This window comes from Schistocerca serialis, unplaced genomic scaffold (assembly GCF_023864345.2).
Source record: "Schistocerca serialis cubense isolate TAMUIC-IGC-003099 unplaced genomic scaffold, iqSchSeri2.2 HiC_scaffold_1370, whole genome shotgun sequence".
NCBI classification, from domain to species: Eukaryota; Metazoa; Arthropoda; class Insecta; order Orthoptera; family Acrididae; genus Schistocerca; species Schistocerca serialis.
The window spans coordinates 4370986-4398110 of record NW_026047592.1 but is presented as its reverse complement, the minus strand read 5'-3'; the positions used below and the strand labels follow the sequence as shown (position 1 = coordinate 4398110).

General features: G+C 39.2%; 1 protein-coding gene across 1 annotated transcript; it reads right to left on the bottom strand.

Moving 5' to 3' along the window:
- Positions 1-8093: 8093 nt before the first annotated feature.
- Positions 8094-9927, bottom strand: LOC126441761 (piggyBac transposable element-derived protein 4-like). The gene is made up of 2 exons (XM_050090684.1): positions 9813-9927; positions 8094-9709 (listed from the first exon to the last, which is right to left on the bottom strand). Exons 1-2 carry the CDS (start codon positions 9925-9927, stop codon positions 8094-8096), a joined length of 1731 nt encoding a protein of 576 aa, XP_049946641.1.
- Between the last annotated feature and the right edge of the window lie 17198 nt (positions 9928-27125).

The following is a 27125-nucleotide window of genomic DNA, read 5'->3' as shown; positions in this document are numbered from 1 at the left end:
CTATTTAATCCCGATTGAATTTCTGTGTTTCGTCGGCAATAAGAAGGTCCAAGAGATACAGTAAACGTGAAGTGAGGCATCGGAATCTATAACTAGTGTCATAGGAATGGTGAAAACATAGACAGTAGGAAGGGTCAGTCTTCTTGTACTTAAGTCGACATTGTGCCTTTTGTATTTAATCCTGATTCAATTTCTGTGTTTCGTCGTCAATAAGAAGGTCCAAGGTGTACAGTAAACCTGAAGTGAAGCATCGGAATCTATAACTAGTGTCACAGGAATGGTTCAAAACTTAGACAGTAAGAAGAGTCAGTCTTCTTGTACTTAAGTCGGCATTGTGCCTTTTGTATTTAATTCCGATGCTATTTCTGTGTTTCATCGTCGATAAGATGGTCCAAGGGATACAGTAAACCTGAAGTGAAGTGTCGGAATCTATTACTAGTGTCACAGAAATTGCTCAAAACATAGACAGTAAGAAGAGTCAGTCTTTTTGAACTTAAGTCGGCATTGTGAATTTTGTATTGAATTCCGATGCAAATCCTGTGTTTCATCGTCAATAAGAAGGTCCAAAAGATACAGTAAACCGGAATTGAAGCTTGGGAATCTATAACTAGTGTCACAGGAATGGTTCAAAACATAGACAATAAGAAGAATCATTCTTCTTGTACCTAAGTCGGCGTTGTGCCTTTTGTATTTAATTCCGATGCAATTTCTGTGTTTCGTCGTCAATAAGAAGGTCCAAGGGATACCGTAAACCTATAATGAAGTACCGGAATCTATAACAGGTGTCACAGGAATGGTTCAAAACGTAGACAGTAAGAAGAGTCAGTCTTCTTGTACATATGTCGGCATTGTGCCTTTTGTATTTAATTCCGATGCAATTTCTGTGTTTCATCGTCCATAAGAAGGTCAGAGGGATTCAGTAAACCTGAAGTGAAGCATCGGAATCTATAACTAGTGTCACAGGAATGGTTGAAAACATACACAGCAAGAAGAGTCAGTTTTCTTGTACCTCAGTCGGCATTGTGCCTTTTGTATTTAATTCCAATGCAATTTCTGTGTTTCATCGTCAATAAGATGGTCCAAGGTATACAGTAAACATATAGTGAGGCATCGGAATCTAAAACTGGTCTCACAGGCAATGTTCAAATCATAGTCAGTAAGAAGAGTCAGTCTGCTTATACTTAAGTCGTCTTTGTGCCTTTTGTATTTAATTCCGATGCAATTTCTGTGTTTCATCGTAAATAAGAAGGTCCAAGGGATACAGTAAACATATAGTGAAGCATCGGAATCTTAAACTGGTCTCACAGGAAATGTTCACAACATAGTCAGTAAGAAGAGTCAGTCTTCTTGTACTTAAGTCGGCACAGTGCCGTTTGTATTTGATTCCGATGCATTTTCTGTGTTTCATCGTCAATAAGTATGTGAGAGGGATACAGTGAACCTGAAGTGAAGCATCGGAATCTAGAACTTGTGTCACAGGAATGGTTCAAATCATAGACAGTAAGAAGAATCAGTCTTCTTGTACATGAGTCGGCATTGTGCCTTTTGTATTTAATTCCGATGCAATTACTGTGGTTCATTGACAATAAGAAGGTCAGAGGGATACAGTAAACCTGAAGAGAACCATCGGAATCTATAACTAGTGTCACAGGAATGGTTCAAAACTTACACAGCAAGAAGAGTCAGTCTTCTTGTACTTATGTCGGCATTGTGCCTTTTGTATTTAGTTCCGATGCAATTTCTGTGTTTCGTCGTCAATAAGAAGGTCGAAGGGATACAGTAAACCTGAAGTGAAGCATCGGAATCTAAAACCGGTCTCACAGGAAAGGTTCAAAACATCGAGAGTGAGAATAGCCAGTCATCTTGTATTTGAGCCGGCAATGTGCCTTTTGAATTTAATTCCGATGCAATTTCTGTGTTTCATCGTCAATAAGAAGGTCAGAGGGATACAGTAAACCTGAAGTGAAGCATCTGAATCTATAACTAGTGTCACAGGAATGGTTAAAACATAGACAGTGGGAAGGGTCAGTCTTCTTGTACTTAAGCCAGCATTGTGCCTTTTGTATTTAATTCCGATGCAAATCCTGTGTTTCATCATCAATAAGAAGGTCCAAAGGATACAGTAAACCTGAAGTGAAGCTTCGGAATCTATAACTAGTGGCACAGGAATGGTTCAAATCATAGACAGTAAGAAGAATCAGTCTTCTTGTTCTTAAGTCAGCATTGTGCCTTTTGTATTTAATTCCGATGCTATTTCTGTGTTTCATCGTCAATAAGAGTGTCAGAGGGATACAGTAAACCTTAAGTGAAGCATCGGAATCTAAAACCGGTCTCACAGGAAAGGTTCAAAACATAGAGAGTAAGAAGAGCCAGCCATCTTGTATTTGAGTCGGCATTGTGCATTTTGAATTTAATTCCGATGCAATTTCTGCGTTTCATCGTCAATAAGAACCTCAGAGGGATACAGTAACCTGAAGTGAAGCATCGGAATCTATAACTAGTGTCACAGGAATGGTTAAAACATAGACAGTAGGAAGAATCAGTCTCCTCGTACTTAAGTCGGCATTGTGCCTTTTCTATTTAATCCCGATTCAATTTCTGTGTTTCGTCGGCAATAAGTAAGTCCAAGGGATACAGTAAACGTGAAGTGAAGCATCCGAATCTATAACTAGTGTCTCAGGAATGGTGAAAACATAGACTGTAGGAAGGGTCAGTCTTCTTGTACTTAAGTCGGCATTGTGCCTTTTGTATTTAATCCTGATTCATATTCTGTGTTTCGTCGTCAATAAGAAGGTCCAAGGGATACAGTAAACCTGAAGTGAAGCATCGGAATCTATAACTAGTGTCACAGGAATGGTTCAAAACATAGACAGAGGGAAGAGTCAGTCTTCTTGTACTTAAGTCGGCATTGTGCCTTTTGTATTTAATTCCGATGCTATTTCTGTGTTTCATCGTCGATAAGAAGGTCCAAGGGATACAGTAAACCTGAAGTGAAGCGTCGGAATCTATAACTAGTGTCACAGAAATTGCTCAAAACATAGACAGTAAGAAGAGTCAGTCTTTTTGTACTTAAGTCGGCATTGTGCCATTTGTATTGAATTCCGATGCAAATACTTTGTTTCATCGTCAATAAGAAGGTCCAAAAGATACAGTAAACCTGAAGTGAAGCTTCGGAATCTATAACTAGTGTCACAGGAATGGTTCAAAACATAGAGAGTAGGAAGAATCTTTCTTCTTGTACTTAAGTCGGCGTTGTGCCTTTTGTATTTAATTCCGATGCAATTTCTGTGTTTCATCGTCAAAAAGAGTGTCAGGGGGATACATGAAACCTGAAGTGAAGCATCGGAATGTATAACTAGTGTCACAGGAATCTTTCAAAACATAGAGAGTTGGAAGAGTCAGTCTTCTTGTACTTAAGTCGGCATTGTGCCTTTTCTATTTAATTCCGATGCAATTTCTGTGTTTCGTCGTCAATAAGAACGTCCCAGGGATACAGTAAACCTGAACTGAAGCATCGGAATCTATAACTAGTGTCACAGGAATGGTTCAAAACATAGAGAGTTAGAAGAGTCAGTCTTCTTGTACTTAAGTCGTCATTGTGCCATTTGCATTTAATTGCGATGCTATTTCTGTTTTTCATCGTCGATAAGAAGGTCCAAGGGATACAGTAATCCTGAAGTGAAGTATCGGAATCTATAACTCTCGTTACAGGAATTGCTCAAAACATAGACAGTAAGAAGAGTCAGTCTTCTTGTACTTAAGTCGGCATTGTGCATTTTGTATTTAATTCCGATGCAATATTTGTGTTTCATCATCAATAAGAATGTCAGAGGGATACAGTAAACCCGAAGTGAAGCATCGGAATCTATAACTAGTGTCACAGGAATGGTTCAAAACACAGACAGTAGGAAGAGTCAGTCTTCTTGTACTTAAGTCGGCATTGTGCCTTTTCTATTTAATTCCGATTCAATTTCTGTGTTTCGTCGTCAATAAGAAGAAGAATGGGTAGCTTTGAGGGATGAAGTAGTGAAGGCAGCAGAGGATCCATTAGGTAAAAAGACGAGGTCTAGTAGAAATCCTTGGGTAACAGAAGAAATATTGAATTTAATTGATGAAAGGAGAAAATATAAAAATGCAGTAAGTGAAACAGGCAAAAGGGAATACAAACGTCTCAAAAATAAGATCGACAGGAAGTGCAAAATGGCTAAGCAGGGATGGCTAGAGGACAAATGTAAGGACGTAGAGGCCTATCTCACTAGGGGTAAGATAGATACTGCCTACAGGAAAATTAAAGAGACCTTTGAAGATAAGAGAACGACTTGTATGAATATTAAGAGCTCAGATGGAAACCCAGTTCTAAGCAAAGAAGGGAAAGCAGAAAGGTGGATGGAGTATATAGAGGGTCTATACAAGGGCGATGTACTTGAGGACAATATTATGGAAATGGAAGAGGATGTAGATGAAGATGAAATGGGAGATACGATACTGCGTGAAGAGTTTGACAGAGCACTGAAAGACCTGAGTCGAAACAAGGCCCCCGGAGTAGACAATATTCCATTGGAACTACTGACGGCCTTGGGAGAGCCAGTCCTGACAAAACTCTACCATCTGGTGAGCAAGGTGTATGAAACAGGTGAAATACCCGCAGACTTCAAGAAGAATATAATAATTCCAATCCCGAAGAAAGCAGGTGTTGACAGATGTGAAAATTACTGAACTATCAGCTTAATAAGTCACAGCTGCAAAATACTAACACGAATTCTTTACAGACGAATGGAAAAACTAGTAGAAGCCCACCTCGGGGAAGATCAGGTTGGATTCCGTAGAAACACTGGAACACGTGAGGCAATACAGACCTTACGACTTGTCTTAGAAGAAAGGTTAAGGAAAGGCAAACCTACGTTTCTAGCATTTGTAGACTTAGAGAAAGCTTTTGACAATGTTGACTGGAATACTCTCTTTCAAATTCTAAAGGTGGCAGGGGTAAAATACAGGGAGCGAAAGGCTATTTACAATTTGTACAGAAACCAGATGGCAGTTATAAGAGTCGAGGGACATGAAAGGGAAGCAGTGGTTGGGAAGGGAGTAAGACAGGTTTGTAGCCTGTCCCCGATGTTATTCAATCTGTATATTGAGCAAGCAGTAGAGGAAACAAAAGAAAAATTCGGAGTAGGTATTAAAATTCATGGAGAAGAAATAAAAACTTTGAGGTTCGCGGATGACATTGTAATTCTGTCAGAGACAGCAAAGGACTTGGAAGAGCAGTTGAATGGAATGGACAGTGTCTTGAAAGGAGGATATAAGATGAACATCAACAAAAGCAATACAAGGATAATGGAATGTAGTCTAATTAAGTCCGGTGATGCTGAGGGAATTAGATTAGGAAATAAGGCACTTAAAGTAGTAAAGGAGGTTTGCTATTTGGGGAGAAAAATAACTGATGATGGTAGAAGTAGAGAGGATATAAAATGTAGACTGGCAATGGCAAGGAAAGCGTTTCTGAAGAAGAGAAATTTGTTAACATCCAGTATTGATTTAAGTGTCAGGAAGTCATTTCTGAAAGTATTCGTATGGAGTGTAGCCATGTATGGAAGTGAAACATGGACGATAAATAGTTTGGACAAGAAGAGAATAGAAGCTTTCGAAATGTGGTGCTACAGAAGAATGCTGAAGATAAGATGGGTAGATCACATAACTAATGAGGAAGTATTGAATAGGATTGGGGAGAAGAGAAGTTTGTGGCACAACTTGACCAGAAGAAGGGATCGGTTGGTAGGACATGTTCTGAGGCATCAAGAGATCACCAATTTAGTATTGGAGGGCAGCGTGGAGGGTAAAAATCGTAGGGGTAGACCAAGAGATGAATACACTAACCAGATTGAGAAGGATGTAAGTTGCAGTAGGTACTGGGAGATAAAAAAGCTTGCACAGGATAGAGTAGCATGGAGAGCTGCATCAAACCAGTCTCAGGACTGACGACCTCAACAACAACAACAAGAAGGTCCAAGGGATACAGTAAACCTAAAATGAAGTATCGGAATCTATAACAGGTGTCACAGGAATGGTTCAAAACGTAGACAGTAAGAAGAGTCAGTCTTCTTGTACTAAAGTCGGCATTGAGCCTCTTGTATTTAATTCCGATGCAATTTCTGTGTTTCATCGTCGATAAGAAGGTCCAAGGTATACAGTAAACCTGAAGTGAAGCATCGGAATCTATAACTAGTGTCACAGGAATGGTTCACAACATAGACAACAGGAAGAGTCAGCCTTCTTGTACTTAAGTCGGCATTGTGCCTTTCCTATTTAATTCCGATGCAATTTCTGTGTTTCGTCGTCAATAAGAATGTCCAAGGGATACAGTAAACCTGAAGTGAAGCATCGGAATCTATAACTAGTGGCATAGGAATGGTTGAAACATAGTCAGTAAGAAGAGTGAGTCTTCTTGTACATAAGACGGCATTGTGCCTTTTCTATTTAATTCCGATGCAATTTCTGTGTTTCATCGTCAATAAGAAGGTCAGAGCGATACAGTAAACCTGAAGTGAAGCATCGGAATGTATAACTAGTGTCACAGGAATGGTTCAAAACATAGACAGTAGGAATAGTCAGTCTTCTTGTATTTGAGTCGGCATTGTGCCTTTTGTATTTATTTCCGATGCAATTTCTGAGTTTCATCGTCAATAAGAAGGTCAGATGGATACAGTAAACCTAAAGTGAAGCATCGGAATCTATAACTAGTGTCACAGGAACGGTTCAAAACATAGACACTAGGAAGAGTCAGTCTTCTCGTACTTAATTCGGCATTGTGCCTTTTGTATTTAATTCCGATGCAATTTCTGTGTTTCATCATCAATAAGAAGGTCCAAGGGATACAGTAAACCTGAAGTGAAGCATCGGAATCTAAAACTGGTCTCACAGGAAATGTTCAAATCATAGTCAGTAAGAAGAGTCAGTCTTCTTGTACTTAAGTCAGCATTGTGCCTTTTGTGTTTAATTCCGATGCAATTTCTGTGTTTCGTCGTCAATAAGAAGGTCCAAGATATACAGTAAACCTGAAGTGAAGCATCGGAATCTATAACTAGTGTCTCAGGAATGGATCAAAGCATAGACAGTAAGAAGAGTCAGTTTTCTTGTACTTAAGTCGGCATTGTGCCTTTTCTATTTAATTCCGATGCAATTTCTGTGTTTCGTCGTCAGTAAGAAGGTCCAAGGGATACCGTAAGCCTGAAGTGAAGCATCTGAATCTATAACTAGTGTCAGAGGAATGGTTCAAACATAGACAGCAGGAAGAGTCATTCATCTTGTGCTTAAGTCGGCATTGTGCCTTTTCTATTTAATTCCGATGCAATTTCTGTGTTTCATCGTCATTAAGAAGGGCAAAGGGATACAGTAAACGTGAAGTGAATCATCGGAATCTATAACTAGTGACACAGGAATGGTTCAAAACATAGACAGTAAGAAGAGTCAGTCTTCTAGTACTTCAGTCGGCATTGTGGCTTATGTATTTAATTCCGATGCAATTTCTGTGTTTCATCGTCAATAAGAAGGTCCAAGGAATACAGTAAACCTGAAGTAAAGCATCGGAATCTCTAACTAGTGTCACAAGGATGGTTCAAAAATTAGACAGTAGGAAGAGTCAGTCTTCTTATACTTAAGTCGGCATTGTGCCTTTTCTGTTTAATTCCGATGCAATTTCTGTGTTTCATCGTCAATAAGAAGGTCAGAGGGAAACAGTAAAACTGAAGTGAAGCATCAGAATCTATAACACTCTCTGTACCAGGCCTATTTTATGCACCCGTCCCTAGAAACCGGGCAATTTTACCAATATTAAAAAAATTACTGCATCAAATCTACTGTTTGGATTGTGGCAAATTTGGTACCATCTTGAAGCTGCACATTTCTACTTTAATTCTGAGTGAAAGAAACTACTTTACAATGCACAGCTTTAAGGTACAGTTATAGAAATCACTTAGATGTTTTAAGAATTTAGAAAAAGTCATACGAATAAGGGAATACAATTGTGATTTATTTTTAACCAAAATTGTGGCACTACATTACATGTTTCTGATAGTATACAGTATTACATATAAATTTCACACAGAATCATATTGTTTTTTAGTGTGGAAAATTTTAAAGCAAGGTTCCAGGCAGAGTGCAACGCCACACTGTTCACATTCGTATCGTGTCTCTTTGCGAGAAGCCTTGCCACTCTGTTTCTTGCTCCTGGAACTGCACACGTGACACACACGAGCAGCATACTTCTTAGTAGTTGCAGGTATGTGCTGCAAAAAATGTCTCTTTGTTAGCCGACCTACAGTTCCTTCATTTCTTGGAATGAATTCAAGTGTGTCGTCTTCAACAAGCTGAACTGCAAGCACTGTTATAAAGTCTGTTATTGTAATTTTCTTCCTGTGCACTGCATTGTACAGCCAAAATGCATTTGATACTCCCATAAGCAGCAAATGGAAATATAATTTTCGCCACCATTTCACAGTTCTGTGCTGGAACGGATTGTACTGCAGGCGTTGGTCTCCAATATCCACTCCAATTTTATTGAGGTTGTAATCAAGTACCTGAAGTGGTTTCAATACTACAGACCCATTTCTCTTAGTATGCGTACCAAATGTTGCTTGATGCCTTGTAGACAATGTATACACATCTCTCTTATCTTTCCACTTCATTGCCAATACATTATCTTTACGCCGAAAAGACATTTCGCCCTTTTTCAGCTTAGCAGATACTAAATCTTTAGGCAATCCTTTCCTGGATTTGTTCACAGTACCAACAGCTCCAGTGCCTTTCTCTGCCAGTTGCTGAAATAGCTCTGGACTGGAATAAAATCGATCTAAATACACAGTGTGGCCTTTGTTCAGCAAGCTGCTGTCAGACAACAATCGCAAAATAACCGCAGACGAAGAATTGTCAACAATATGCTTACCAGCATAAACTTCAAAATTTACAACATAGCCACTACTGGCTTCAGCAACAGCATATACTTTCAGTCCATACTTATGAGGCTTATTTTGCATGTAAACACGGAAACTCACACGACCTCGAAATGGGCAAATTCCTTCATCAATTGTCACTTTTTCTGAGGGACGATATGCCTGGATACATCGCTCCTTCAAATTATTATAATATGGCAAAACTTTGTAAAGTGGATGAAATCCATCTTCGCCTGGTTTTTTCTGATTTGAATTGTCAACAAGATGCAAGCATGACAGTATCTGAGTGAAACGCAAACGGCTCATGACATGGGGACAAAAGTTACAACTAAGAACAGGATTAGTGCTCCAATGGTCCGCAATTTTTGGCTTTTTCGAAACACACATGTGGAAAATAATACCCAAGAAACGCCTCATCTCACTTATAGTCACTGGCTTCCACGAACTCAAAACTGAATGGGGCTTCAGATTATTTCCTCTTCTTTTCTTCTGTATTGTCTGTGATGCATACAAATTTGTCTGTCTCTTGAGTTCATTTACGTCACTGTCAGTAAGGAACACTTTACTGCAATCCAGTACAGAACTCGACTCATCAATATCCACTAGTATCTGCCTGGGTGTCGTGTTGACAGGCAGAGGTCGGTAGGTGTCAACTGCAGTCCACTCACTGTCTTTCGGATACGGCACAGCTGCTGGATTTGAAGCAACACCTTCAACATCATTCTCGTCTTCATCTGAAGACAAACTGTCATCAATCTCGTCTTCTAAAAAGAATATCACATTATGTGTAACTACATACATCGTTTACACATGTTCAACAGATATGTGCGTACTGCACAATTACGTGGAAAATTCGGAAATACGTACCTTCAAACACACCATTGCATTCAGAATCGTCTGAATCACTCTCTACATTATCCAGAGTGTCGCTATGATTGATCAAATCCGCAATTTCTGCGTCTGATAAACCGCGCCGAAACATGATGACAAACAACTGAATGATATACAGACTGAGAACGCAAAGATAAGTTTTAACATGAATTACAGCGCTGCCGTGACATCTATGGACGCATTTTGTTAATAAACATCTGAAAAACGTATAGCGCTGGCCAAACCCGTAGAAATAACGTTGCAGTGTTTTGAATGAAATTAAATGTAGCGGCCCGTAAATTTTACGGGCTTGGTGATTTTCGCGCGATCCCAGGCCCGTAAATTTTACGGGCTTGGCGCTTAGAGTGATAACTAGTGTCACAGGAATGGTTCAAAACATAGACGGTAAGAAGAGTCAGTCTACTTGTACTTAAGTCGGCATTGTGCCTTTTGTATTTTATCCCGATGCAATTTCTGTGTTTCATCGTCAATAAGAAGGTCCAAGGAGTACACTACACCTGAAGTGAAGCATCGGATTATTACTAGTGTCACAGGAATGGTTCAAATCATAGACAGTAAGAAGAGTCAGTCTTCTTGTACTTAAGTCGATATTGTGGCCTTTCTATTTAATTCCGATGCAATTTCTGTGTTTCATCATCAAGATGAAGGTCAAAGGAATGAAGTAAACCTGAAGTGAAGCATCGGAATCTATAAATAGTGTCACAGACAAGGTTCAAAACATAGACCGTAAGGAGAGTCTCTCTTCTTGTACTTAAGTCGACATTGTGCCTTTTGTATTTAATTCCGATGCAATTTCTGTGTTTCATCGTCATTAAGAAGGTCTGAGGGATACAGTAAACCTGAAGTGAAGCATCGGAATCCATAACTGGTGTCACAGGAATGGTTCAAAGCATATACAGTAGGAAGATTCAGTCTTCTTGTACTTAAGTCGGCATTGTGCCTTTTCTATTTAATTCCGATGCAATTTATGTGTTTCGTCGTCAATAAGAAGGTCGGAGAGATACAGTCAACCTGAAGTGAAGCATCGGAATCTATAACTAGTGTCACAGGAATGGTTCAAAACATACACAGCAAGAAGGGTCAGCCTTCTTGTACTTAAGTCGGCATTGTGCCTTTTGTATTTAATTCCGATGCAATTTCTGGGTTTCATCGTCAATAAGAAGGTCCAAGGGATACTGTAAACATATAGTGAAGCATCGGAATCTAAAACAGGTCTCACAGGAAATGTTCACATCATAGTCAGTAAGAAGAATCAGTCTTCTTGTACTTTAGTCGGCATTGTGCATGTTGTATTTAATTCCGATGCAATTTCTGTGTTTCATCATCAATAAGATGGTCAGAGGGATACAGTAAACCTGAAGTGAAGCATCGGAATCTATAACTAGTGTCACAGGAATGGTTCAAAACATAGACAGTAGGAAGAGTCAGTCTTCTTGTACTTAAGTCGGCATTGTGCTTTTTCTATTTAATTCCGATGCAATTTCTGTTTTTCATCATGAAGAAGAAGGTCAGAGGGATGCTGTAAACCTGAATTGAAACATCGGAATCTATAACTAGTGTCACAGAAAGTGTTCAAAACATAGACAGTAAGAAGAGTCTGTCTTCTTGTACTGAAGTCGACATTGTGCCTTTTGTATTTAATTCCGATGCAATTTCTGTGTTTCATCGTCAATAAGAAGTTCAGAGGTATACAGTAAACCTGAAGTGAAGCATCGGAATCTATAACTAGTGTCGCAGGAATGGTTCAAAGCATAGATAGTAGGAAGTGTCAGTCTTCTTGTACTAAAGTCGGCATTGTGCCTTTTCTGTTTAATTCCGATGCAATTTCTGTGTTTCGTCGTCAATAAGAAGGTCAGAGGGATACAGTAAACCTGAAGTGAAGCATCGGAATCTATAACTAGTGTAACAGGAATGGTTCAAAACATACACAGCAAGAAGAGTCAGTCTTCTTGTACTTAAGTCGGCATTGTGCCCTTTGTATTTAATTCCGATGCAATTTCTGTGTTTCATCGTCAATAAGAAGGTCCAAGGGATACAGTAAACCCGAAGTGAAGCATTGGAATCTATAACTAGTGTCACAGGAATAGTTCAAATCATAGACAGTAAGATGAGTCAGTCTTCTTGTACTTAAGTCGGCATTGTGCATTTTGTATTTAATTTCGATGCAATTTCTGTGTTTCATCGTCAATAAGAAGGTCCAAGGGATACAGTAAACACATAGTGAAGCATCGGAATCTAAAACTGGTCTCACAGGAAATGTTCATAACATAGTCAGTAAGAAGAGTCAGTCTTCTTGTACTTAAGTCGGCATTGTGCCTTTTCTATTTAATTCCGATGCAATTTCTGTGTTTCGTTGTCAGTAAGAAGGTCCAACGGATACAGTAAACCTGAAGTGAAGCACCGGAATCTAAAACCGGTCTCTCAGGAAAGGTTCAAAACATAGAGAGTAAGAAGAGCCAGTCATTTTGTATTTGAGTCGGCATTGTGCCTTTTATATTTAATTCCGATGCAGTTTCTGTGTTTCATCGTCAATAAGAAGGTCAGAGGGAATCAGTAAACCTGAAGTGAAGCATCGGAATCTATAACTAGTGTCACAGGAATGGTTAAAACATAGACAGTCGGAAGAGTCAGTCTTCTTGTACTTAAGTCGGCATTGTGCCTTTTCTATTTAATTCCGATGCAATTTCTGTGTTTCGTCGTCAATAAGAGGGTCCAAGGGATACAGTAAACCTAAAATGAAGCATCCGAATCTATAACAAAGGACACAGGAATGGTTCAAAACGTAGACAGTAAGAAGAGTCTGTCATCTTGCACTTAAGTCAGCATTGTGCCTTTTGTATTTAATTCCGATGCAATTTCTGTGTTTCATCGTCAATAAGTAGGTAAGAGGGAATCAGTAAACCTGAAGTGAAGCATCGGAAACTATAACTAGTGTCACCAGAATGATTCAAAACATAGACAGTAAGAAGAGTCAGTCTTCTTGTACTTAAGTCGGCTATGTGCCTTTTGTATTTAATTCCGATGCAATTTCTGTGTTTCATCGTAAATAAGAAGGTCAGAGGGATACAGTAAACCGGAAGTGAAGCATCGGAATCTATAACTAGTGTCACAGGAATGGTTCTAAACATAGACAGTAAGAAGAGTCAGTCATCTTGCACTTAAGTCAGCATTGTGCCTTTTGTATTTAATTCCGATGCAATTTCTGTGTTTCATCATCAATAAGAAGGTCAGAGGGATACAGTAAACCTGAAGTGAAGCATCGGAATCTATAACTAGTGTCACAGGAATGGTTCAAAACTTAGACAGTAGGAAAAGTCAGTCTTCTTGTAATTAAGTCGGCATTGTGCCTTTCCTATTTAATTCCGATGCAATTTATGTGTTTCATCATGAAGAAGAAGGTCAGAGGGATGCAGTAAACCTGAAGTGAAGCATCTGAATCTATAACTAGTGTAGCAGAAAGGGGTCAAAACATAGACAGTAAGAAGAGTCTGTCTTCTTGTATTTAAGTCGACATTGTGGCTTTTGTATTTAATTCCGATGCAATTTCTGTGTTTCATCGTGAATAGGAAGGTCAGAGGGATACAGTAAACGTGAGGTGAAACATCAAAATCTATAACTAGTGTCACAGGAATGGTTCAAAGCATGGACAGTAGGAAGACTCAGTCTTCTTGTACTTAAGTCGACATTGTGCCTTTTCTGTTTATTTCCGATGCTATTTCTGTGTTTCGCCGTCAATAAGAAGGTCAGAGGGATACAGTAAACCTGAAGTGAAGCATCGGAATCTATAACTAGTGTAACAGGAATCGTTCAAAACATACACAGCAAGAAGAGTCAGTCTTCTTGTACTTAAGTCGGCATTGTGCCCTTTGTACTTAATTCCGATGCAATTTCTGAGGTTCATCGTCAATAAGAACGTCCAAGGGATACAGTATACCTGAAGTGATGCATCGGAATCTATAACTAGTGTCACAGGAATGGTACAAATCATAGACAGTAGGAGGAGTCAGTCTTCTTGTACTTAAGTCGGCATTGTGCCCTTTGTATTTAATTCCGATGCATTTTCTGTGTTTTATCGTCAATAAGAGGGTCCAAGGGATACAGTAAACCTCAAGTGAAGCACCGGAATCTAAAACGAGTCTCTCAGGAAAGGATCAAAACATAGAGAGTAAGAAGAGCCAGTCATCTTGTATTTGAGTTGGCATTGTGCCTTTTGTATTTAATTCCGATGCAGTGACTGTGTTTCATCGTCAATAAGAAGGTCAGAGGGAATCAGTAAACCTGAAGTGAAGCATCGGAATCTATAACTAGTGTCACAGGAATTGTTAAAACATAGACAGTAGGAAGAGTCAGTCTTCTTGTACTTAGGTCGGCATTGTGCCTTTTGTATTTAATTACATGCAATTTCTGTGTTTCATCGTCAATAACAATGTCCAAGTGATACAATAAATATATAGTGAAGCATCGGAATCTAAAACTGGTCTCACAGGAAATGTTCACAACATAGTCAGAAAGAAGAGTCAGTCTTCTTGTACTTAAGTCAGCATTGTGCCTTTTGTATTTAGTTCCGATGCAATTTCTGTGTTTCATCGTCAATAGGAAGGTCAGAGGGATACAGTAAACCTGAAGTGAAGCATCGGAATCTATAACTAGTGTCACAGGAATGGTTCAAAACAGAGACAGTAGGAAGAGTCAGTCTTCTTGTACTTAAGTCGGCATTGTGCCTTTTCTATTTAATTCCGTTGCAAATTCTGTGTTTCGTCGTCAATAAGAAGGTCCAAGGGATACAGTAAACCTGAAGTGAAGCATCGGAATCTACAACTAGTGTCACAGGAATGGTTCAAAACATAGACAGTAAGAAGAGTCAGTCTTCTTGTACTTAAGTCGACATTGTGCCTTTTCTATTTAATTCCGATGCAATTTCTGTGTCTCATCGTCAATAAGAGGGTCAGAGGGATACAGTAAACCTGAAGTGAAGCATGGGAAGATATAACTAGTGTCACAGGATTGGTTCAAAACATAGGAAATAGGGATGGTCAGTCTTCTTTTACTTAAGTCCTCATTGTGCCTTTCCTATTTAATTCCGGTGCAATTTCTGTGTTTCGTCGTCAATAAGATGGTCCAAGGGATGCAGTAAACCTGAAGTGTGGCATCGGAATGTATAACTAGTGTCACAGGATTGGATCAAACATAGACAGTAGGAAGAGTCAGTCTTCTTGTACTTAAGTCGGCATTGTGCATTTTCTATTTAATTCCGATGCAATTTCTGTGTTTCGTCGTCAATGAGAAGGTCCAAAGGATACAGTAAAAGGATACAGTAAACCTGAAGTGAAGCATCGGAATCTATAACTAGTGTCACAGGAATGGTTCAAAACATAGACAGTAAGAAGAGTCAGTCTACTTGTACTCAAGTCGGCATTGTGCCTATTGTATTTAATCCCGATGGAATTTCCGTGTTTCATCGTCAATAAGAAGGTCCAAGGGATACAGTACACCTGAAGTGAAGTATCGGAATCTATAACTAGTGTCACAGGAATGGTTCAAATCATAGACAGTAAGAAACTCAGTCTTCTAGTACTTAAGCCGGCATTGTGCTTTTTCTATTTAATTCCGATGCAATTTCTGTGTTTCATCATCATGATGAAGGTCATAGGGATACAGTAAACCAGAAGCGAAGCATCGAATGTGTAACTAGTGTTACAGGAATGGTTCAAAACATAGACAGTAGGAAGAGTCAGTCTTCCTGTACTTGAGTCGGCATTGTGCCTTTTGTATTTAATTCAGATGCAATTTATGTGTTTCATCGTCAATAAGGAGGTCAGAGGAATACAGTGAACCTGAAGTGAAGCATCGGAATCTACAACTAGTTTCACAGGAATGGTTCAAAACATACACAGTAAGAAAAGTCAGTCTTCTTGTACTTAAGTCGGCATTGTGCCTTTTGTATTTAATTCCGATGCAATTTCTGTGTTTCATCGTCAATAAGAAGGTCCAAGAGATACAGTAAACCTGAAGTGAAGCATCGGAATCTATAACTAGTGTCACAGGAATGGTTCAAAACATAGACAGTAAGAAGAGTCAGTCTTCTTGTACTTAAGTCGGCATTGTGCCTTTTGTATTTACTTTCGATGCAATTTCTGTGTTTCATCGTCAATAAGAAGGTCAGAGGGAATCAGTAAACCTGAAGTGAAGCATCGGAATTTATAACTAGTGTCACAGGAATGGTTTAAACATAGACAGTAGGAAGAGTCAGTCTTCTTGTACTTAAGTTGGCATTGTGCCTTTTATATTTATTTGCGATGCAATTTCTGTGTTTCATCGTCAATAACAAGGTGCAAGTGATACAATAAACATATAGTGAAGCATCGGAATCTAAAACTGGTCTCACAGGAAATGTTCACAACATAGTCAGAAAGAAGAGTCAGTCTTCTTGTACTTAAGTCACCATTGTGCCTTTTGAATTTAATTCCGATGCAATTTCTGTGTTTCATTGTCAATAAGAAGGTCAGAGGGATACAGTAAACCTGAAGTGAAGCATCGGAATCTATACCTAGTGTCACAGGAATGGTTCAAAACAGAGACAGTAGGAAGAGTCAGTCTTCTTGTACTTAAGTCGGCATTGTGCCTTTTCTATTTAATTCCGATGCAAATTCTGTGTTTCGTCGTCAATAAGAAGGTCCAAGGGATACAGTAAACATGAAGTGAAGCATCGGAATCTATAACTAGTGTCACAGGAATGGTTCAAAACATAGACAGTAAGAACAGTCAGTCTTCTTGTACTTAAGTCGGCATTGTGCCTTTTCTATTTAATTCCGATGCAATTTCTGTGTTTCATCGTCAATAAGAGGGTCAGAGGGATACAGTAAACCTGAAGTGAAGCATCGGAAGATATAACTAGTGTCACAGGAATGGTTCAAAACGTAGGAAATAGGGAGGGTCAGCCTTCTTTTACTTACGTCGGCTTTGTGCCCTTTCTATTTAATTCCGGTGCAATTTCTGTGTTTCGTCGTCAATAAGATGGTCCAAGGGATGCAGTAACCTGAAGTGAAGCATCGGAATGTATAACTAGTGTCACAGGAATGGTTCAAAACATAGACCGTAAGAAGAGTCAGTCTACTTGTACTCAAGTCGGCATTGTGCCTTTTGTATTTAATCCCGATGCAATTTCTGTATTTCATCGTCAATAAGAAGGTCCAAGGGATACAGTACACCTGAAGTGAAGCATCGTAATCTGTAACTAGTGTCACAGGAATGGTTCAAATCATAGACAGTAAGAAACTCAGTCTTCTAGTACTTAAGCCGGCATTGTGCCTTTTCTATTTAATTCCGAAGCAATTTCTGTGTTTCATCATCAAGAATAAGGTCAGAGGGATACAGTAAACCAAAAGCGAAGCATCGGAATGTGCAACTAGTGTCACAGGAATCGTTCAAAACATAGACAGTAGGAAGAGTCAGTCTTCCTGTACTTGAGTCGGCATTGTGCCTTTTGTATTTAATTCCGATGCAATTTATGTGTTTCATCGTCAATAAGAAGGTCAGAGGGATACAGTAAACCTGAAGTGAAGCATCGGAATCTATAACTAGTTTCACGGGAATGGTTCAAATCATACACAGCAAGAAAAGTCAGTCTTATTGTACTTAAGTCGGCATTGTGCCTTTTGTATTTAATTCCGATGCAATTTCTGTGTTTCATCGTCAATAAGAAGGTCCAAGGGATACAGTAAACCTGAAGTGAAGCATCGGAATCTATAACTAGTGTCACAGGAATGGTTAAAAACATAGACAGTAAGAAGAGTCAGTCTTCTTGCACTTAAGTCGGCATTGTGCTTTTTGTAGTTACTTTCGTTGCAATTTCTGTGTTTCATCGTCAATAAGAAGGTCCAAGGGATATAGTAAACACATAGTGGAGCATCGGAAACTAAAACTGGTCTCACAAGAAATAATCAAATCATAGTCAGTAAGATGAGTCAGTCTTCTTGTACTTAAGTCGGCATTGTGCCTTTTCTATTTAATTCCGATGCAATATCTGTGTTTCGTCGTCAATAAGAAGGTCCAAGGGATACAGTAAACCAGAGGTGAAGCATCGGAATGTGTAAGTAGTGTCACAGGAATGGTTCAAAACATAGACAGTAGTACTTGTACTTGAGTCGGCATTGTGCCTTTTGTATTTAATTCCGATGCAATTTATGTGTTTCATCGTCAATAAGAAGGTCAGAGGGATACAGTAAACCTGAAGTGAAGCACCGGAATCTATAACTAGTGTCACAGAAATGGTTCAAAACATAGACAGCAAGAAGAGTCGGTCTTCTTGTACTTAAGTCGGCATTGTGGGTATTGTATTTAATTCCGAAGCAATTTCTATGTTTCATCGTCAATAAGAAGGTCCAAGGGATACAGTAAACCTGAAGTCAAGCATCGGAATCTATAACTAGTGTCACAGGAATGGTTTAAAACATAGACAGTAAGAAAAGTCAGTCTTCTCGTACTTAAGTCGGCATTGTGCCTTTTCTATTTAATTCCGATGCAATTTCTGTGTTTCATCGTCAATAAGAGGGTCAGAGGGATACCGTCAACCTGAAGTGAAGCATCGGAATCTATAGCTAGTGTCACAGGAATGGTACAAAACATAGACAATAGGAAGGGTAGGTCTTCTTGTACTTAAGTCGGCATTGTGCCTTTTCTATTTAATTCCGTTGCAAATTCTGTGTTTCGTCGTCAATAAGAAGGTCCAAGGGATACAGTAAACCTGAAGGGAAGCATCGGAATCTATAACTAGTGTCACAGGAATGGTTCAAAACATAGACAGTAAGAAGAGTCAGTCTTCTTGTACTTAAGTCGGCATTGTGCCTTTTCCATTTAATTCCGATGCAATTTCTGTGTCTCATCGTCAATAAGAGGGTCAGAGGGATACAGTAAACCTGAAGTAAAGCATGGGAAGATATAACTAGTTTCACAGGAATGGTTCAAAACATAGGAAATAGGGATGGTCAGTCTTCTTTTACTTAAGTCCTCATTGTGCCTTTCCTATTTAATTCCGGTGCAATTTCTGTGTTTCGTCGTCAATAAGATGGTCCAAGGGATGCAGTAAACCTGAAGTGTAGCATCGGATTGTATAACTAGTGTCACAGGATTGGATCAAACATAGACAGTAGGAAGAGTCAGTCTTCTTGTACTTAAGTCGGCATTGTGCATTTTCTATTTAATTCCGATGCAATTTCTGTGTTTCGTCGTCAATGAGAAGGTCCAAAGGATACAGTAAAAGGATACAGTAAACCTGAAGTGAAGCATCGGAATCTATAACTAGTGTCACAGGAATGGTTCAAAACATAGACAGTAAGAAGAGTCAGTCTACTTGTACTCAAGTCGGCAATGTGCCTTTTGTATTTAATCCCGATGGAATTACTGTGTTTCGTCGTCAATAAGAAGGTCCAAGGGATACAGTACACCTGAAGTGAAGTATCGGAATCTATAACTAGTGTCACAGGAATGGTTCAAATCATAGATAGTAAGAAACTCTGTCTTCTAGTACTTAAGCCGGCATTGTGCCTTTTCTATTTAATTCCGATGCAATTTCTGTGTTTCATCATCAAGAAGAAGGTCAGAGGGATACAGTAAACCAGAAGCGAAGAATCGGAATGTGTAACTAGTGTTACAGGAATGGTTGAAAACATAGACAGTAGGAAGAGTCAGTCTTCCTGTACTTGAGTCGGCATTGTGCCTTTTGTATTTAATTCAGATGCAATTTATGTGTTTCATCGTCAATAAGGAGGTCAGAGGGATACAGTAAACCCGAAGTGAAGCATCGGAATCTACACCTAGTCTCACAGGAATGGTTCAAAACATACACAGCAAGAAAAGTCAGTCTTCTTGTACTTAAGTCGGCATTGTGCCTTTTGTATTTAATTCCGATGCAATTTCTGTGTTTCATCGTCAATAAGAAGGTCCAAGAGATACAGTAAACCTGAAGTGAAGCATCGGAATCTGTAACTAGTGTCACAGGAATGGTTCAAAACATAGACAGTAAGAAGAGTCAGTCTTCTTGTACTTAAGTCGGCATTGTGCCTTTTCAATTTAATTCCGATGCAATATCTGTGTTTCGTCGTCAATTAGAAGGTCCAAGGGATACAGTAAACCAGAGGTGAAGCATCGGAATCTATAACTAGTGTCACAGGAATGGTTCAAAACATAGACAGCAAGAAGGGTCGGTCTTCTTGTACTTAAGTCGGCATTGTGGGTATTGTATTTAATTCCGATGCAATTTCTGTGTTTCATCGTCAATTAGAGGGTCAGAGGGATACCGTCAACCTGAAGTGAAGCATCGGAATCTATAACTAGTGTCACAGGAATGGTTCAAAACATAGACAATAGGAAGGGTAAGTCTCTTTGTACATAAGTCGGCATTGTGCCTTTCCTATTTAATTCCGATGCAATTTCTGTGTTTCGTCGTCAATAAGATGGTCCAAGGGATGCAGTAAACCTGAAGTGAAGCATCGGAATCTATAGCGAGTGTCACAGGAATGGTTCAAAACATAGACAGTAAGAAGAGTCAGTCCTCTTGTACTTAAGTCGGCATTGTGCCATTTGTATTTAACTCCGATGCAATTTCTGTGTTTCATCGTCAATAAGTAGGTCAGACGGATACAGTATACCTGAAGTGATGCATCGGAATCTATAACTAGTGTCACAGGAATGGTTCAAAACATAGACAGTAGGAGGAGTCAGTCTTCTTGGACTTAAGTAGGCATTGTGCCTTTTGTATTTAATTCCGATGCAGTTTCTGTGTTACATCGTCAATAAGAAGGTCCAAGGGATACAGTAAACCTGAAGTGAAGCATCGAAATCTATAACTAGTGTCAAAGGAATGGTTCAAAGCATAGACAGTAGGAAGAGTCAGTCTTCTTGTACTTAAGTCGGCATTGTGCCTTTTCTGTTTAGTTCCGATAGAATTTCTGTGTTTCGTCGTCAATAAGAGGGTCCAAGGGATACAGTAAACCTGAAGTGAAGCACCGGAATCTAAAACCAGTCTCTCAGGAAAGGTTCAAAACATAGAGAGTGAGAAGAGCCAGTCATCTTGTATTTGAGTCGGCATTGTGCCTTTTGTATTTAATTTCGATGCAGTGTCTGTGTTTCATCGTCAATAAGAAGGTCAGAGGGAATCAGTAAACCTGAAGTGAAGCATCGGAATTTATAACTAGTGTCACAGGAATGGTTTAAACATAGACAGTAGGAAGAGTCAGTCTTCTTGTACTTAAGTTGGCATTGTGCCTTTTGTATCTAATTGCGATGCAATTTCTGTGTTTCATCGTCAATAACAAGGTGCAAGTGATACAATAAACATATAGTGAAGCATCGGAACCTAAAACTGGTCTCACAGGAAATGTTCACAACATAGTCAGAAAGAAGAGTCAGTCTTCTTGTACTTAAGTCACCATTGTGCCTTTTGTATTTAATTCCGATGCAACTTCTATGTTTCTTCGTCAATAAGAAGGTCAGAGGGATATAGTAAATCTGAAGTGAAGCATCGGAATCTATAACTAGTGTCACAGGAATTGTTCGAAACAGAGCCAGTAGGAAGAGTCAGTCTTCTTGTACTTAAGGCGGCATTGTGCCTTTTCTATTTAATTCACATGCAATTTCTGTGTTTCATCGTCAATAAGAGGGTCAGAGGGATACAGTAAACCTGAAGTGAAGCATCGGAAGATATAACTAGTGTCACAGGAATGGTTCAAAACGTAGGAAATAGGGAGGGTCAGCCTTCTTTTACTTAAGTCGGCATTGTGCCTTTCCTATTTAATTCCGGTGCAATTTCTGTGTTTCGTCGTCAATAAGATGGTCCAAGGGATGCAGTAAACCTGAAGTGAAGCATCGGAATGTATAACTAGTGTCACAGGAATGGTTCAAAACATAGACAGTAGGAAGGGTCAGTCTTCTTGTACTTAAGTCGGCATTGTGCATTTTCTATTTAATTCCGATGCCATTTTTTGTGTTTCGTCGTCAATGAGAAGGCCCAAAGGATACAGTAAAAGGATACAGTAAACCTGAAGTGAAGCATCGGAATCTATAACTAGTGTCACAGGAATGGTTCAAAACATAGACAGTAAGAAGAGTCAGTCTACTTGTACTCATGTCGGCATTGTGCCTTTTGTATTTAATCCCGATGCAATTTCTGTGTTTCATCGTCAATAAAAAGGTCCAAGGGATAAAGTACACCTGAAGTGAAGCATCGTAATCTGTAACTAGTGTCACAGGAATGGTTCAAATCATAGACAGTAAGAAACTCAGTCTTCTAGTACTTAAGCCGGCATTGTGCCTTTTCTATTTAATTCGATGCAATTTCTGTGTTTCATCATCAAGAATAAGGTCAGAGGGATACAGTAAACCAGAAGCGAAGCATCGGAATGTGCAACTAGTGTCACAGGAATCGTTCAAAACATAGACAGTAGGAAGAGTCAGTCTTCCTGTACTTGAGTCGGCATTGTGCCTTTTGTATTTAATTCCGATGCAATTTATGTGTTTCATAGTCAATAAGAAGGTCAGAGGGATACAGTAAACCTGAAGTGAAGCATCGGAATCTATAACTAGTTTCACGGGAATGGTTCAAATCATACACAGCAAGAAAAGTCAGTCTTCTTGTACTTAAGTCGGCATTGTGCCTTTTGTATTTAATTCCGATGCAATTTCTGTGTTTCATCGTCAATAAGAAAGTCCAAGGGATACAGTCAACCTGAAGTGAAGCATCGGAATCTATAACTAGTGTCACAGGAATGGTTCAAAGCATAGACAGTAGGAAGAGTCATCTTCTTGTACCTAAGTTTGCATTGTGCCTTTTTTATTTAATTCCGAATCTATTTCTGTGTTTCATCATCAAGAAGAAGATCAGAGGGATGCAGTAAACCTGAAGTGAAGCATCGGAATCTGTAACTAGTGTCACAGAAAAGGTTCAAAACATATACAGTAAGAAGAGTCTGTCTTCTTGTACTTAAGTCTACATTGTGCCATTTGTATTTAATTCCGATGCAATTTCTGTGTTTCATCGTCAATAAGAAGGTCAGAGGGATACAGAAAACCTGAAGTGAAGCATCAGAATCTATAACTAGTGTCACAGGAATGGTTCAAATCATAGACAGTAGGAGGAGTCAGGCTTCTTGTACTTAAGTCGCCATTGTGACTTTTGTATTTAATTCCGATGCAATTTCTGTGTTTCATCGTCAATAAGAGGGTCAGAGGGATACAGTAAACCTGAAGTAAAGCATGGGAAGATATAACTAGTGTCACAGGAATGGTTCAAAACATAGGAAATAGGGATGGTCAGTCTTCTTTTACTTAAGTCCTCATTGTGCCTTTCCTATTTAATTCCGGTGCAATTTCTGTGTTTCGTCGTCAATAAGATGGTCCAAGGGATGCAGTAAACCTGAAGTGTAGCATCGCAATGTATAACTAGTGTCACAGGATTGGATCAAACATAGACAGTAGGAAGAGTCAGTCTTCTTGTACTTAAGTCGGCATTGTGCATTTTCTATTTAATTCCGATGCAATTTCTGTGTTTCGTCGTCAATGAGAAGGTCCAAAGGATACAGTAAAAGGATACAGTAAACCTGAAGTGAAGCATCGGAATCTATAACTAGTGTCACAGGAATGGTTCAAAACATAGACAGTAAGAAGAGTCAGTCTACTTGTACTCAAGTCGGCAATGTGCCTTTTGTATTTAATCCCGATGGAATTACTGTGTTTCATCGTCAATAAGAAGGTCCAAGGGATACAGTACACCTGAAGTGAAGTATCGGAATCTATAACTAGTGTCACAGGAATGGTTCAAATCATAGATAGTAAGAAACTCTGTCTACTAGTACTTAAGCCGGCATTGTGCCTTTTCTCTTTAATTCCGATGCAATTTCTGTGTTTCATCGTCAAGAAGAAGGTCAGAGGGATACAGTAAACCAGAAGCGAAGAATCGGAATGTGTAACTAGTGTTACAGGAATGGTTGAAAACATAGACAGTAGGAAGAGTCAGTCTTCCTGTACTTGAGTCGGCATTGTGCCTTTTGTATTTAATTCAGATGCAATTTATGTGTTTCATCGTCAATAAGGAGGTCAGAGGAATACAGTAAACCCGAAGTGAAGCATCGGAATCTACACCTAGTCTCACAGGAATGGTTCAAAACATACACAGCAAGAAAAGTCAGTCTTCTTGTACTTAAGTCGACATTGTGCCTTTTGTATTTAATTCCGATGCAATTTCTGTGTTTCATCGTCAATAAGAAGGTCCAAGAGATACAGTAAACCTGAAGTGAAGCATCGGAATCTGTAACTAGTGTCACAGGAATGGTTCAAAACATAGACAGTAAGAAGAGTCAGTCTTCTTGTACTTAAGACGGCATTGTGCCTTTTCTATTTAATTCCGATGCAATATCTGTGTTTCGTCGTCAATAAGAAGGTCCAAGGGATACAGTAAACCAGAGGTGAAGCATCGGAATCTATAACTAGTGTCACAGGAATGGTTCAAAACATAGACAGCAAGAAGAGTCGGTCTTCTTGTACTTAAGTCGGCATTGTGGGTATTGTATTTAATTCCGATGCAATTTCTGTGTTTCATCGTCAATTAGAGGGTCAGAGGGATACCGTCAACCTGAAGTGTAGCATCGGAATCTATAACTAGTGTCACAGGAATGGTTCAAAACATAGACAATAGGAAGGGTAAGTCTCTTTGTACATAAGTCGGCATTGTGCCTTTCCTATTTAATTCCGATGCAATTTCTGTGTTTCGTCGTCAATAAGATGGTCCAAGGGATGCAGTAAACCTGAAGTGAAGCATCGGAATCTATAGCGAGTGTCACAGGATTGGTTCAAAACATAGACAGTTAGAAGAGTCAGTCCTCTTGTAATTAAGTCGGCATTGTGCCATTTGTATTTAATTCCGATGCAATTTCTGTGTTTCATCGTCAATAAGTAGGTCAGACGGATACAGTATACCTGAAGTGATGCATCGGAATCCATAACTAGTGTCACAGGAATGGTTCAAAACATAGACAGTAGGGGGAGTCAGTCTTCTTGTACTTAAGTAGGCATTGTGCCTTTTATATTTAATTCCGATGCAGTTTCTGTGTTTCATCGTCAATAAGAAGGTCCAAGGGATACAGTAAACCTGAAGTGAAGCATCGAAATCTATAACTAGTGTCAAAGGAATGGTTCAAAGCATAGACAGTAGGAAGAGTCAGTCTTCTTGTACTTAAGTCGGCATTGTGCCTTTTCTGTTTAGTTCCGATAGAATTTCTTTGTTTCGTCGTCAATAAGAGGGTCCAAGGGATACAGTAAACCTGAAGTGAAGCACCGGAATCTAAAACCAGTCTCTCAGGAAAGGTTCAAAACATAGAGAGTGAGAAGAGCCAGTCATCTTGTATTTGAGTCGGCATTGTGCCTTTTGTATTTAATTTCGATGCAGTGTCTGTGTTTCATCGTCAATAAGAAGGTCAGAGGGAATCAGTAAACCTGAAGTGAAGCATCGGAATTTATAACTAGTGACACAGGAATGGTTTAAACATAGACAGTAGGAAGAGTCAGTCTTCTTGTACTTAAGATGGCATTGTGCCTTTTGTATCTAATTGCGATGCAATTTCTGTGTTTCATCGTCAATAACAAGGTGCAAGTGATACAATAAACATATAGTGAAGCATCGGAACCTAAAACTGGTCTCACAGGAAATGTTCACAACATAGTCAGAAAGAAGAGTCAGTCTTCTTGTACTTAAGTCACCATTGTGCCTTTTGTATTTAATTCCGATGCAACTTCTATGTTTCATCGTCAATAAGAAGGTCAGAGGGATACAGTAAACCTGAAGTGAAGCATCGGAATCTATAACTAGTGTCACAGGAATTGTTCAAAACAGAGACAGTAGGAAGAGTCAGTCTTCTTGTACTTAAGGCGGCATTGTGCCTTTTCTATTTAATTCACATGCAATTTCTGTGTTTCATCGTCAATAACAGGGTCAGAGGGATACAGTAAACCTGAAGTGAAGCATCGGAAGATATAACTAGTGTCACAGGAATGGTTCAAAACGTAGGAAATAGGGAGGGTCAGCCTTCTTTTACTTAAGTCGGCATTGTGCCTTTCCTATTTAATTCCGGTGCAATTTCTGTGTTTCGTCATCAATAAGATGGTCCAAGGGATGCAGTAAACCTGAAGTGAAGCATCGGAATGTATAACTAGTGTCACAGGAATGGTTCAAAACATAGACAGTAGGAAGAGTCAGTCTTCTTGTACTTAAGTCGGCATTGTGCATTTTCTATTTAATTGCGATGCCATTTTTTGTGTTTCGTCGTCAATGAGAAGGCCCAAAGGATACAGTAAAAGGATACAGTAAACCTGAAGTGAAGCATCGGAATCTATAACTAGTGTCACAGGAATGGTTCAAAACATAGACAGTAAGAAGAGTCAGTCTACTTGTACTCATGTCGGCATTGTGCCTTTTGTATTTAATCCCGATGCTATTTCTGTGTTTCATCGTCAATAAAAAGGTCCAAGGGATACAGTACACCTGAAGTGAAGCATCGTAATCTGTAACTAGTGTCACAGGAATGGTTCAAATCATAGACAGTAAGAAACTCAGTCTTCTAGTACTTAAGCCGGCATTGTGCCTTTTCTATTTAATTCCGATGCAATTTCTGTGTTTCATCATCAAGAATAAGGTCAGAGGGATACAGTAAACCAGAAGCGAAGCATCGGAATGTGCAACTAGTGTCACAGGAATCGTTCAAAACATAGACAGTAGGAAGAGTCAGTCTTCCTGTACTTAAGTCGGCATTGTGCCTTTTGTATTTTATTCCGATGCAATTTATGTGTTTCATAGTCAATAAGAAGGTCAGAGGGATACAGTAAACCTGAAGTGAAGCATCGGAATCTATAACTAGTTTCACGGGAATGGTTCAAATCATACACAGCAAGAAAAGTCAGTCTTCTTGTACTTAAGTCGGCATTGTGCCTTTTGTATTTAATTCCGATGCAATTTCTGTGTTTCATCGTCAATAAGAAGGTCCAAGGGATACAGTACACCTGAAGTGAAGCATCGGAATCTATAACTAGTGTCACAGGAATGGTTCAAAGCATAGACAGTAGGAAGAGTCATCTTCTTGTACCTAAGTTTGCATTGTGCCTTTTATATTTAATTCCGAATCTATTTCTGTGTTTCATCATCAAGAAGAAGATCAGAGGGATGCAGTAAACCTGAAGTGAAGCATCGGAATCTGTAACTAGTGTCACAGAAAAGGTTCAAAACATATACAGTAAGAAGAGTCTGTC

Bases quoted from the DNA above. Each gene is read 5' to 3' on its own strand.
- LOC126441761 (XM_050090684.1), bottom strand. From the start codon at position 9,927: ATGTTTCGGCGCGGTTTATCAGACGCAGAAATTGCGGATTTGATCAAT. The intron at 9,710-9,812 runs GTACGTATTTCC...TATTCTTTTTAG, and splicing joins ATGCAATGGTGTGTTTGAAG to AAGACGAGATTGATGACAGT.